The sequence below is a fragment of the Galendromus occidentalis genome, unplaced genomic scaffold, assembly GCF_000255335.2.
Source record: "Galendromus occidentalis unplaced genomic scaffold, Mocc_1.1 scf7180000077458, whole genome shotgun sequence".
NCBI classification, from domain to species: domain Eukaryota; kingdom Metazoa; phylum Arthropoda; class Arachnida; order Mesostigmata; family Phytoseiidae; genus Galendromus; species Galendromus occidentalis.
The window spans coordinates 83,602-97,606 of record NW_003805446.1 but is presented as its reverse complement, the minus strand read 5'-3'; the positions used below and the strand labels follow the sequence as shown (position 1 = coordinate 97,606).

Here is a 14,005-nt window from a genome sequence, read left to right as displayed (position 1 = left end):
AGATCGAGAGCCCGTATCCCGTTCGAGCAGCGTTAATTTATTCTAGGTAAGGAACGATGAACAGAAGGAACGCTTTCCGCTCGCTACCAGAAGGGAGCACCGGAAATACATAGGAATAAAAGTGTCTCGCGACAACTGTGATCTTTCCGATACGATGAGCGAGACGCCGACGGCACCGAAGTCGCAGTGTTTTCAGCCGCGAACGAATATTTCCGTGTATCGCCTCGGATGAGAATAATAATAATGTGAAATCGATCACCACTCGGTTGGGAGCCGAATTCAAAGCATGGCGGCGAGGAAATTTGCCCTCCTCCGCGGTCGAGGGCCATGGAGTACTGCGCGCGCACCCCTCCTGCTCCTGAGTTGTTCTTCCCCAGCTCTGGGCAAAGCAGTTTGGACGATGCGCCCCGCGCTGACAGGCCGAATAGTGTTCCGTTCGGTGAAATGTGTATTTCGGAAGCCGCAGTGGATTAAGGCCGTGAACGTCCACTAGGCGGCTTTCGTGACGGACGCAAACTGTAGCGACCAATCCCTGAGGAATAACAGTGCAATTTGTTCGTGGAATCTGTTAACAGAAGCGGCTTCGCAAGGCGAAACTGTAGACTATCTCGAAGAAGTTTTTTCTCGGACACACAAAATGGCGGCGCTCAGGGCTTTACGAGAGCTCGGAGTATTCGCCGTTTTCTTCATGTTTTGTGCTTCGTCGATTTCCGAGGAACTTCTACAGCTTCCGTTGAGAACGAAAACGTTCGAGGCTGCTTTCCAAGGTGAGTAGCAAATCGCCTCTGGAGTCGGAAATCCACCGGCGTTTCATAGAACGTCGTAAGCACACGCACACTGGAAGGACGCGTGTTTCGTTCGCGAAAAAGCTGCGTCTGTGAGGCTTTCGACGTACCTTCGTCCCATCCATCCGGGGCGCCATCGTTGTCGGTGTCATCCCTGAATCCAGAGAGATGTCAAAGGGCCTCGGGGAAAAGTCGAAGAGCCAGGAAAGAGGGACACAGTAGGAATAATCGCCACGTTTTGGCGGCATTCAGCTGTCAAGTGTTTACCCCATGATCAAATGTCACCGTTCAGAATAATTTCTCGAGCGGTTCAGATTCGAGCCAGTCTTCGGGGAGCCTCGCCTAGATCAACGTGAACGTTCCGGCTCTCCAGTTCTGGCTTCACGCATGGATCGCGCATTCGTTTGGGAAACAGTCGAGAGCTTCTGCTTCGTCATGCTGTCGACTACGTTGTTAGCGCGCCCCGTGTTCGACGAATGAGATGGTGGTTTTTTTCGGAATCGAATTCAATGAAAACAGCACCGACGAAGGAGTGAGCTCGGGAAAATAAACATCGATGAAATACTTCCGGGAGGCGGTACGAATACACTGTCATAAAAGGTTAGAACCTGACGGAGGACTTCGCGCGAGCCCACTCGAGCGGTCATGATTCCTGCAAATTGTTTGGAGTCAATTTTCCAAATGACTCGACTCGTTATCCAATGATTCGGGCTGTTTAATGAGTCTGCCTGCCGCACCGTTCCGAGTAGTTGAACTGACTCGTTCCTGAACTCATTCGTATCCTTTTTTTTGACGAAAGAGCGTCCACGGACTGTTGGAGCTGTGAATCCAAGACGGAAGCTTTTAGTTGGAGCGGGGTGAGGGTGAAGGATTTGCGATAACAGCAGTGCACTGAACTTCTCAGACACGCATCTCCTGAGACCAAACAAGCTTTTCGAAAAGCTCTGACGAGTGCTGCTGCTGGGGCAAGCCCGACCACTGACACCAGGAGCATTCGGTGCCGCTCTCGTACTGCGGAACGCGGCTCGGATATCGCGTCGGTGACGATCACGGCGGCGCCGATAGTTTCGGAATACGATCAAGCGAGCGAGCGAGCGAGTGAATGAGGGCTCGTCCGGCCGACAGTGGGATAGCTCTCGAAGCGAGTCGGAATTAAGGGAAAAAGCTCCCGACAACCACCATGTCGACGATGACAACGACGACGACTGACCCAGGGGAGTCGGGAGGCGATTCGAGGATGAGGAACGTCGTTTGTTCTCAACCGTTTGGTCAGACAGACTTTCTTTATACTCCTTTCCCCTCTTGTCCGAGTACTTGCCGCTGGTAGCGACAACGACGACGATTGTAGTCCTGCAGCGAGCCTTTCGAGCGACCGACAGCCCAGGCCCTCGGGGGCGGGGTAGGCCAAGCGTTCGTTGGGTTGGTCATTCGGTCGGTCGACCGGTTGGTCGGTCGGCCGACTGACCAAGGAACCGGCCCCTCATTCCCCACGCTCTGAGGAGTGAGGAAGGAACTCACGGTGACAGCGGTAGTTGCCGGAAAGGTTGCTAGGACAACAACAGGAGCGAAAAAGACTTCTTTCCTTTCGGGCCCCCACCGTCCTCCATTGTATTCTCGAAATGACACTCTTGGCGGCCGCATCCGACTCTCCCGCAGGAACCGACTCTCTCGGCCACCTTTCCGCTTAAATAGCGCGAAAGGGTCTCTGTCGTCGCAGACGTAATTTTTTCTTGAGCGACCTCGGTTCGCGCGGGCAAATGAGTGGTAGCCCGGGGAGAAGTTGTAGTTCCGGTTCCTATGCTTCGCGCTGTTCGGTGCGCTTCACCCTTCGTCTTGACAAGTGCTCATGGACTCTCGACCGGTAATCGGGCGACTCTTCCGGTAGGCATATCAGGAGCTATACTCAAGTGGCTGTGTGTCAACAAAGACATAAATTGGAATCGTCCGCAATCAGCCGGCCGCGACCTACGGCTCGGAAATCTCTCCCCTCTCGTCTGACTCTCCAAGCTCACCGTACGGATTTGAGCGGATGAGCGAAAAACTTTCAGACTTCAGATAACGTTTCGGATTGTCGCCTCGCGGATCAAAGTGGAGATGAAGGAAACGCGAGAGGGAAATAATCAACCCAGGGTGATGGCTGGCTTCACAAAACTCGAGGCCTGACTGCCCTTTTCATGGTGGGTTGGCACCTTTCGAAGTCAGGCTCCGAATCGCAATTTGGATTAGGTTGGAAAAAAATTCGCTCGCTTTAAAGTCATTGACCTCCCCGAGCCTTGCTCGCGCCCATGTGGACTCGAGTGTTTGGGGTTGTGTGAGTGCGCGTGTGAGGGTAAACGCGGAGTGCCGCGAGCTCCGACACCACCCCATTTCCATGCGTCACCTTGTTTCAATTGTTTGCATGAGGCTCTTAGATAGACCATAAACTAATTGGTGCGCGAGGAGTGACTAGCCGAATCCAGTTAGACTCCATCGCTATGGAGACCGCCACGAGCCGATGATGGAGCTACAGACTGAGCGCAAATACAGCTCAAGCCGCCAGCGGCACCCACGCAGACAATATTCAGAAAGACTAACGATCGCGGCAGGAAGCCGCTTTGATATCAGCCTCAGCCAGAAGGCGTTGTCTCGAGAACTTTGGATCCAGAGGACATGATCAAGGACTACAAATGTGATGTGCATCCGACTGGGGCTACGTATCGTCCGCGGGCCTCGGTCTGCCATTGCGAGCAACGCTCTGAAACATCATCGTATACTTCCCGTTGATTTCGAATTGAATCGAAGGAGGCTTGCACTGGACTGGCAAGTTTCTTGTCAATTCGCTTCGGTCCCTTGTCCGCTGTGGTTTTATCGACTACGCAACAGAGCCGTATCCTGAACGAAATCGCGAAGAGGCAGTAGTATCCGTGGTTTGATTGATAACGCGAAACGTGATGGAGGATTTTCTTTTCGACGGAAGGAGGCTCCGTATCTCTCCGCCCAGCTGCCTCCCAGGTACGCTCCCCGAGCAGAGGGAGGGCGAATAGGTGAGACTGTAATTTGCCAGAGTGCATTTCACTTTGAGCTCGCCATCGGGAAGAGGATTTGATTCTGAGGACGTGATGGCCCGATGGCTCGATCTACCGCCTCGGCTTCGACTGCTCTGCGCTGGTGGCGATGTTTCCATAGCGGCTGTTCTCGTTTGCTTATACGAGAACTCGAACTCGGAGTGAGTTGGAACTGTAAACTTTATGCATACACTGGTGCGATCGTGACTCTTTACACGTTTACAACGAGGGAGTCTCTCGCATCGAGACTCGAACTGATTCCTCTCGACTTCGAAAATCAACAACGGACTCGGATGTTTGATCGGCATCGTTCCACGAGTTCCGACTGAACGAGACGGATCGTTGCTTGGCTGGTGTCAGATGAGCCGACGAAAACCGTATTCCAGTCTGGTCTTCTGGAATCGAAATTATCGATACTGAGCTCGAACTGATGCGCTTCGAGCTCCAGCTCGCTGGTAGCAGGATGCCAACACAGGAGGGAAGAGCTATAGTTTCCTCGCTTCGTTCCAGGCAGTCGATCGTCGTCTGAGAGAGGTCAGGTTTCGACATTCGGTGTGTGTCCAAGGAGCGATCCCTGGATGATCTATCTGAAGATTCGAAATTCTTTGGGGACGGAGGATGATGATCACCAATATTTAGGGCGTCTAATCGGACCCGAACGAGACTTGTACGCTCGTCGAGCAGTTTGTTGAACCTCATTAGTCCTGCCGATCGATGCCGACGGTCGTGCCGTGGGTCAAACCGACGAGACCTTTTCGGTAGAGCGACCGAAAGCACAGTCGACGAATCGCATCGAAAATACATTGGGACCTAATTAGGTAGTCGCATCGTTAGTCCAAACTTTGCGTTTCTATCCAAGTGTCCATCATCGATCTACCGTAAGAGCACGGAGTTCACGCGAGCCCCAGTACTTGTCGAGATGTAATTTGAGGAGCGGGAAAAATTCCTCCGAATCCCAACGACTGAGAAGAGTGATCTTGAATGCTGCATTTTCTCCCGCCGACCGAAGGGTCGAGAACCCGCTCAAATCTCTCCATATGGTCAGAGTCGGGTGGAATAAACTTATTTCGTGTAAGGTTGAGCAGTTCCGTTCCGAGTCCATCTTCGCCACCCGATCGAAATGCGCCTCCGCAGTGGAGGCGGCGGAGGGTGCGTTTTAGAGTCATACTCCGCAGGGCGGCTTTCGATGGCAGCGGAATTTCGCCTTCATCCCTGTAGAGTCAGCTGCTGGCTGTTTTGTGCGATAGAATCCGTCTGGACCCTCTGAGGGCACTGCGGGAAACGAGCGCCGGGGCTGGGTAGTCATGGGACATTACCTGCGTTGCTGTCACGACGAGTGTTCGTCTGCAGCAAAGGCCCCACAGGCCCCCTTATCAATAGGCAACACTCCTGTCCGTTGACACCCATGGGGACGCTGGCGGCGAACACGCTGAAAAAAAGTTTGCATCGCTCTTCTGGAAACCGGAGCTTGATGCTCGGCTCTGACGGATGACCTGCCGAGCGCTTATCTTTCCTGCGCTCTCAGCGTGGATCCAGCGAGTAATTGCATCTGAAAAGGAATTGAGGCTTCTGTGAGTTTTCCGGTCTGTCTAAAATTCTTGGCCTCCGCGTCAGCGAGTACAACTCGACCGCATGAACTTTTCCCCTCTCAGCCATCGGCTCGGCAGCCACCGAGAGCTGGGACTCCACACAAACTCGACTCTGTGTACACCTTTCTCTTCCGTCAGTGTTCTCCCTTTCGCTTTTCAAAGCCGAGGGAGCGAACGGGAGAAAAACTCTGGGATGCGGCGAGAGATGCTAGCCCAAAATTGATTTCGGAAACTCCGATTCGGCTTGCGCGTTTTTTTTATATTTGTTGACACTTCTGTCTCGGGGGGAGCAATCCAAGAAAAAAAACGCCCCAACCTACTAACCGCTGCGGTTGAGATCCGTCCCCGGCAAAACACATTTTCCGACGCGATACGAGCCGTGATCCATTATCCGAGAGAGAAGATGCGTCCGCTGTGAGGCGTTTTCTCGCGTTGTGAATTTTGGGTAACCCGGAAACGTCGGGACCGAAAACGCTCGTTCTGTTCAAGCGGTCGGACTCTCCATGAACGAAGGAGCGCAACCGTAATTTTTTGTTTTGCATTCATTATTCCCGCGCCTACACATTTCCCTCGCCCCGAAAACAACCTGAAGTAGAGGACACCATCCGAGGGGCCGCGAGCCCAAATTAGAAACGAGTGAAGCCGTGCGGTGCCGGTCTCGCTTCTTTTCCGTTGAAAATCCGCCGCAGATTCCGCGCTTGTTGCATCCCGTCTAGCGGCTTCATTCTGCCACGATTCGACGGACGAATCCGTTCGCAGAGTCGCACGCGTAGTGATCATCTCTGTCATAGTAGAAAATAGATGATATCATGATAATCTATTCATTGCAAGTCGCGAAGATTAAGCGGATCGGAGAAGCTCAACTTATATCTCTCCCACGCGATGTCTCTCCAAGCGAGCACTTCCGTAGCTCTTCATCCATCGGACGAATAATGTCGGGATTATGATGAAGCCAGTTGCTCGGCCGTCCTTTGTCTTATCGTCCCAGAGCCAGGTTTTAGGTGGAGTCTTGCGAGCGCTTGAGAGAAAGCAGTTTCCATTTTTATGCGCTTTCAGACGCTTCACATTTGCACGCCTGGGCGTCTCTCTCACGCACAGGCGTATAGTCAGGTAAAGAGAGATTTTTATCAAACTTTTCTATCTCTGCTCTGAGCGTATGTGTGTGTACGCTGTCTCTGCCGCCGAACGCTTATACGTTGGAGCAACACGTAGCGCTACCGTCGACTGAAATGGCTGAAACATCGATCCTTCGTCGAGCAAGACTTCACTGAAAATACTACAATAATTATTATACCTAACGCGTCTATTCCGAAATCTCATGTGTATTGACCGATCGAGCTTCCGATTCGGATTCCTTTCCCCGCAGCCGCTGTTTGCGTCGTGCTCTGCGGCCGAAATAGCACGAATGAGTTCATGGCTCCGTGAGGACCGAAAACTCGTCGCCATTAGACAGCCTCGCACGAATGTTTCTACTTAGCTCTATCCAGCCTAATTGGGTGTTCGAAGAAGCGACAATGCGACGACAGCGGGAGTTGCTGCTCGCGCTTCGAAGCAGGAACAGTCCTCCTGTGTTGAGTCGGTCAGTCCCGAAGTCACTTGGAGAATCATCGGATCTCCGGTCAGAGGGTTAAGCGCAGCAACGGATGACTCAACTCTTTTATGCCGCCGTTGTGCCTGGTGGGGAGTCCGCCGGCGGCAATTATTATCCTGCCAGTCAGGTAGAGTTTGCGATGGTGGCTGCCTTAGCTCATTCATTCGGTGACTCGCTCGCCTCTGTAAGCTCCATTGAGGTTTCGTTGATGCCGTTTGGAGTCGAGCGAGCTGAGAAACCATAGAGAAGACGAATCGGCAGCCGAGAAATTATTGTACTATGCCTCGTCCGGAATTTCGCGATTCAATATACCCACCTCCTAGGATTGCTATTGTAGGCGAGTCGGCCATTTTCCCATTTTCCATCGAGAGGTCTGCTCATGTGGACGATGCGCTTGAAGCCTGCCTTCTTCGGTGCAAGGGTACGGGCTTCCAGTCGAAAGCATCCTATTCATCCTATTCAGTATCATTCATTTGAGGGAATCCACGAAATGCCCCACGGCCTACGGCGCATCATCGGGATAGCTGACTGATTGACTGTCTCGATCCACTTTACGACAATCTATCACAATATGTGAAATCAGGATGAATCCTCTACGTCAACGTCCACGAAAATCTACGAGAGTCCACGGAGCGGAACGGGATGCGTCGTCGCAGCGATGGATCTCCGTGTTTGCTCGGTAACCATTGGTGACGTCGCGCCGGCAGCCGGCCAGCTATCGAGCGAGCGAGCGGGCCAGCGAGTTTCGTAGCCCACCTACAAGCCAACTTTTTAATCCGCGTACGGAATAGGAGCTTCGATACGGAATCTGCGTTCAGCGAACTAGGGAAGACGAGAAGAGCTTCGGTGGATAGAGGAAGATTCGTAAGGAAAGTAGCTCATTTGTCCGCCTCCGAGTCCGCGAGGAAAGCGGCGGCACTCTTTCGGGAACAGAGGAGGGGAGCGGAGCAGCCAGAAACGGCTGGATTGGTGGCTGGCCCTCAAGTTGAGCCTCCAAGCTGAGCTTAACATTTCTCTTAATTACACTCGTGGCTTTACCTGGACGACGGACGATGGCGGCGCTGCTTTGCTCTGCTGACGACATCGAGCCCGCGGACCGCCGGCCGCTTTGGTCGGCCAAGACTCCACCCGCAATCACACTCTTGCGCGAGTGGTCCGCGGCATTGAGAAGGAGGTGCAGGGGTCAAAAACGGCACGCAGCTGTTTGAAACACCGACTTAATAAGCTGGCTGCGCTCGTTCAACTTTCTTGCCGGACAAGCGAGCCCACCGACGACGACGACGGAAAGGGACAGACGGACGAACAGCGGGACCGAGAAAACACGCTGGAGCGCACGACACCGGGTCTCGGAGGAAATTTTCCTACAGTTTGTTCGTCGTCTCCCGGTTGGCCCAGGTTCTGGGGATCATTGTCACCGGTCAACGTTCTCCATGGTTTTCGATCGAGGAGCAGACGACAGCCGAGGTACGGGAATGGCGAGTTACGGCGGAAACCACGGGAAGCGGGGAAACATCCGGTTCCCTGGATAAGGCCGTCGTAGTTTTCCGTTTCTTTCTTCCCCGTGTTCCCCACAACGGGATCGAGCTCCGCAGTCCGGTGAAATAACAAAAACAGCAGCCCCGGCGGAACGAAGTCCGCTGCTTCTCAGTTTTTGTCGGTGGACAAAATTGATATCCATGTCCTTCTCGCCGACACTTAATCTTCAGTGATGAAATTTTCGTCTGAGAAAGCGGCCACCTGCTCTGACCCGCTTTCTCGCCATTTATTCGCTGGTCAGGAGCCCCATCCTTCCCCAAACGAGTGGATTCGTCCGCGAAAGGATATCCGAGAATAGCTCTCACTGTTCCGTTGTGTCTATTCCTCCGGCGGGAATTCCGCCCGAAGGCGCAGTCGATTTCCTATCCGGAGCGCAGATGCTTGAAGGTCGTCGTGCACATTCGGCTTCGAAGCGAGTGAGAAGTCTCCTTGGGGCTCGGAGTACCTCCTTCGATAGCAGATCAGGACGCTCTCGGAGAACTTAGTCCGCGGTTAGCCCGCGCGGTTCCTGAAAGTTTGGCGGTCGCTTCTTGCTCGGATGGGCCAAAAGAATAGATGACGCTGCTCGCCGCCCGGCCGCGGACGACGAGAGAGGCATCCAGCAGTTGCTGCTCCGACGAATGATGAAAAAGACGAGCGAGGATAAGGCTATTATGTGTAAGAGCCTTAGGCCTGATTATCGTCGGTCCGTCGCTTGCTCGTCCGCTAGATCGTCCGGTTGGGTCGTCGTCCGTCGCGGGACGCACCTTGATCCTTGCATGGCGACACACCGAGAACACCACACGCTTTCGGTGAGTGGCAGCCGTCCGAGGCGGTCAAGGGGATTCCGTAGCAGAGAAAGCCTCGCCGTTATTTATTCCTCTCGTCGAATTGCTGGCGGAAAACATCCTCCGACAACCTCCGAGGCCGGCGGCCCGACTCGGGGGCTCTTTACGGCCGGCCCGCTCCTCTCGTCCCCCAGATGATGCCCAGCGTGGACGGAGCCATGATATCGTCCGTTGCCAACGGTCCGACTGACCGGCGAAGTTTGTCAGTGCTGCGTCATTCTAATTACCTGCCTGGTCGCTGCGGGTTCCTTTGTGGCCATGTCATGCGTCGCTAGATCACTCGGTATCCATGTTGCCAGTGAAGCCAGCTATGGCCGTGTATATATATATCTATATAATTATACAAACATGCTCCTGGGGTGCATGCCCGTCGGCTGCCCAAGCTTTCGGCGAGCGAGCTCAGCGGTTGAATATTCAACACACGAGCTCCCTAACCGCCCTCGCTTGCCGAGCTCTCGACATTCTTCGCCTACGAAAGATGCTCCCACGTGTTCCTTGTTCCTCGGATGTCCTTTCAAGAATTCGACCCTCGTCTGGCTGGAATGGAAGAGGACCTATTCGAAGGTGTCTGTCGATGCGAAATCTCGCGTGAGCCCGAGTCACGTGGATGCGGCTCGTAGGGAGGTGGGAACTGCCCGAACCGGAGCGACGAACGAATATTACAGAAAGTCCCGCTAATGTGCGGATTAGAGCCAAGTAGAAGTTGTTGTCCCAAGCCGTATAGCGCCGGGATTCGCGGGGCCCGAAGCCGGCGAAACGCCGGTACTGCGAGCGCTGTCGGTGCACCACGTAATCCCGGCTCGTTGAACGGCTCGCGGACAGTTTCCCAAAAGAGGTTTAAGGTGGAACGTGGAGTGTTCTAGCCGAGCGACTCCATCAACTTGGAGGGGGCGTGCATTGACGTCGACGTTGAAGACGAAATTGCCGCTCACTACCGCCTGCCGCCACTCGAACTCGTGGCCTTCACTTCCATCGCTAATTACGTTTTCGGCATATTTGGAAGCTCCGACGCTTCAAGTGGACGTCGAGGCAAAATAGACTAAAGCATGACCGCGCCGAGCTTCATCATTCTTCGTATTCGTTTAGGCCTGTCGTTGGGTGCAAATTAAACAGACGCTGCTTTGGAATAACACGAGTGCTCTTGAATGAACGACCAGGAGACGATCATCATCGCGACGACGAAGGTCGCCACGGCCGGCGGTCATGGGCGATTCGAACAAGAGAAGCGAAAACAGAACTGCGAATATTTATTATGAATTCGGAGCGAGCCCGGGCGCATCAATGTTCGGAACTTCCCTCCTCATGCATTGGAGAAAGTTGTGCGACGACTCGACCGGAACTCTGCCAAGAACAACATCCAGCAAAGCGAGCGAGGAGTTCCGGCCAGAACCACACAGACCAGGCAGAAGCTGAGCCTAATTAGGCTCCCGATTCCATCATTGACGAGTCTTACCTTCGGCTCGTGTTCGCATCTCCGGCGGAACGAACTTTCGTAGAGTGACCACTATCATCGAGAACTCTCAGAGCTTGCGACTCAAAATCCGAGACGAACAACTGCGAGAAGTATCATCCCTCTAATCAGATCGCGTACGATCACGGAGAGCGCTTGAATTACTTACTCGCAAGCCGGCAGCTTCGCTCGCGAGTGATCCTATCGCTACTTGGGCGTTCGATGTTTTTCTTTCGTGATAGCGGCAGACACGTTCGTTGCTTTCCGGGCCTCGCTGCTGCTGCTGTTGCCGCTGCTGCTTCAGCTGCTACTCGATACGGGATGTCGCAGCCAGTCAGCCCCAGGACGACATATCGGCATTGTCAGACGCAGGTGGGCCTAATGTGGGAAAGTCAAGGAACTAGCAGAGGCTAGCACTACGATGTGAGCTCCGTCCGGAACGTAACACGGACATATCGAATAAATGCGCCGCGCGGAATGTCTTCCGTGTACAGCAGCTCGAAGCGATCCGGTCGGCCCAGCTGAGCGAGCGAAGTCCCAAACTGTCTGGCGGTCTGACCGACTGAGTGTGTAATAGGCGTTGCTCGTGCTCGGATCGTCCCTCCGACTGGGAAGACGGTCTATCTTGCCCTCGTTCTTCCGGAGTCCTGTTTCCTGGGGGCTCGCAGATTCAGATGAATGGCATCCTTGCGGCGTAGAAACAACCATGAATACTGAGGGAAGTGCGCTGTTTGAGCTATAATATGTACAACACGCTCTGGGAGGTTCTTGCGCGGGGTAGCTGCCGCGGCTATCGGTGCTTCAACCCCGAGCTCCGCCATTGACGCGAACTGGTTGGATGCAACGTATCGTACGTTCGGGCAAGCCTGTCGGGGCACCTGAAAGTGTTGCGAATTGCGGAGCTCGCGGGGCAACAGCAGCGCCGGCGCGAGCAGCGGCAGCAGCAGAAGCGAGCAGGTGAGACGAACGGAGGCGATGCATTTCGGCTTGTCGAAATGCCCTCGAGCCAAAGTTTGGCGTCGTTCCGATCGCCATATAAATCTTGGTCGTCGTTCGTTCACCGCCACTACTGCCTGTCGGTCGGACGGTCGGTCGGTCGGTCGGTCGGACGGCCGCTCGGACTAGGCTTGCTGGCCTGCCTGCCTGTCTGGCCGCATACGGGACCGCCGCTGTTGGTGTTCGAAATCGGGCCGGGAAGGCAGCCGACGGACTCGCATGAGCCTGTACCGAGTACGGGACGGACGTGGCGGCGAAGTTTCCTCGGCACGAATTCCGCTCTTAGTGTCTGCCCGCTTCTTTGTGATTCTCTCACCGCTCAACCTCTTCCTCTCCGACTCACTCCGCGTCCTATTATAACTGCTACGGCTGCTATTTTCGCTCTAGTCGCAGAACTTTGGCCGCCAGCAGCGGCATTCACTCCAAAGATCGTCCCTTCTCGACGTCAGCCCGCTCAGAGGGAGGGCTTGGCACATCAAGGAGAGAGCGAATGGCGAACTCGATCGAGGCCCGGTGGAGTTTGAGTCCGGATTGGGTTGATCTTTTGTCTTTTCTCTGCTTCTCCTCCACCTCCAAGATGTTTAATTCAAACGGTCTTCGATAGGCCCGCCATGGATTACGACACGGTCGTCCGATGTGTAGAACACTCGCCGCACCCGGGTCTATTGACGAACGAGGAATCGTTCTAGACGAACGACAGACGCAGAGACGGGAAGAAGAGAGCTCTTCCCCGTTCCAGAAGTTTAGGTTCCTCCATCGACCAGCTAGATTTCGCGGGTTTGTTCGTCGACCGGTTCCTGCGCTCAAATGACTTATGGTCGCTGCATTGCGTGCCGTCGACATGAGGGCCGACGGCGACGAAGAAGGAGCTCGGAGAGAGCGAGCGAGTGAGTGAGCAGTCTTTTGCTCTTCGGCTCGCGGGCTACAACAGGAACTCAGTCAGGAGTTGGCTCGGGGGACCGCCGTGCTCTTTCTCTCCCCTGGTCGACGAGGCCGCTGGTGCTCCACACTGCTAAGCCCAGATGAGCTTGATAAATAAACTGCGGGGACTTCCCTCCGTTGCTGCTGCGGGCTGTTCAGAGAGGCCATTGGCCCGCTAGCTAGCTCGCCTGCTTGCTTGCTTGCTTTTCTTGCCCGTCTGCTTGTGAGCCTTCTCCCCTATTTGCTCGTTGGCACGCAAGCAGACAAGAGCGACGGACCGACCGGCCGACCAATCGTCAGACAGACAGACAGACGGACAGGCTGGCTAGTCAGCTGGCCCGCCGGCTGCTCGAGAAGATGGCAAGCAGACTGGCAAACTGATCGAATAACTTGACCGGTCAAGACAACAGTCCAGACAAGCAGACGGTCAGACACTCAGCGGAGATACGACAACAGGAGAACACTCGCAATCGTCGGAGCTCCATGAGCACCCTAACTCCTCGGCTCATATTACGGCTGTCAGACTCGCGGAATGTTCCAGGCAAAAAAGAGTGAGTCGACCGCGACTCGCATCTCGGACAAAAGGCCGAAGCTAGGGCTGACTTGCGCATACTTTGCCTTCTTTTCCATCCTACCTACATGATCTGTGACTACTCGATCAGCACTCATGGGAGTTTAGAGCGCGGAGTGGAGAGCTTCAATAGCCCAGCTGCGTCACGATTCCTGAAATCCGGACGGCTGACGAGACAATACCTATTATTATTTACCGGTATCTTCAGCTGTACGCAATCATCCTCGTGGCGAATCGCTTCAACTCTCGCCCTGCGGTCCCAAATGGCTACTTGGCCCGAGGGACCCGGTAGGAGTCGAAGCAGCGGGACTCGGAGTGGGAGACCGAGGCAAAGATAGCGGCTCGGTTTGATTTGGAGCACGAGACGAGAACCCTATGACGAACACCTCTTACTCCCCACCCTTTCCCGGGCGACAGGAAAAAGCCACCTCGGCCACAGATTGATTCGACCAATTTTTGGCGGACGCTTCCCCGGACGGCGGCCGCCCCGAAATTGAATACTTCACCGCTTAGGTGGGTGGGAGCCTCGATAGTATGTGACAGAAAGTCGCCGCAGATTTTCCATGGCCTCCGGGTTCCTACTATTCGGACCACATTTCAAGAACACGTTTCGTTGCTCACCGGTCTCCCGGGCCTGCCATCGAACGCCGGTCGACAATGTAAATTAGCTGACATAGACCGACAAAGGCGTCCCA

At 54.4% G+C, this 14,005-nt stretch overlaps 1 protein-coding gene across 1 annotated transcript in view; it reads left to right on the top strand.

Moving 5' to 3' along the window:
• Window positions 1–637: 637 nt before the first annotated feature.
• LOC100908086 (EGF like, fibronectin type III and laminin G domains protein pikachurin) overlaps window positions 638–14,005 on the top strand; it is a 78,927-nt gene continuing 65,559 nt past the window's right edge. The window contains exon 1 of the mRNA XM_029111648.1: window positions 638–767. Within this exon, the coding sequence (XP_028967481.1) occupies window positions 638–767 (130 nt within the window). The remainder of the gene's footprint in view (window positions 768–14,005) is intronic.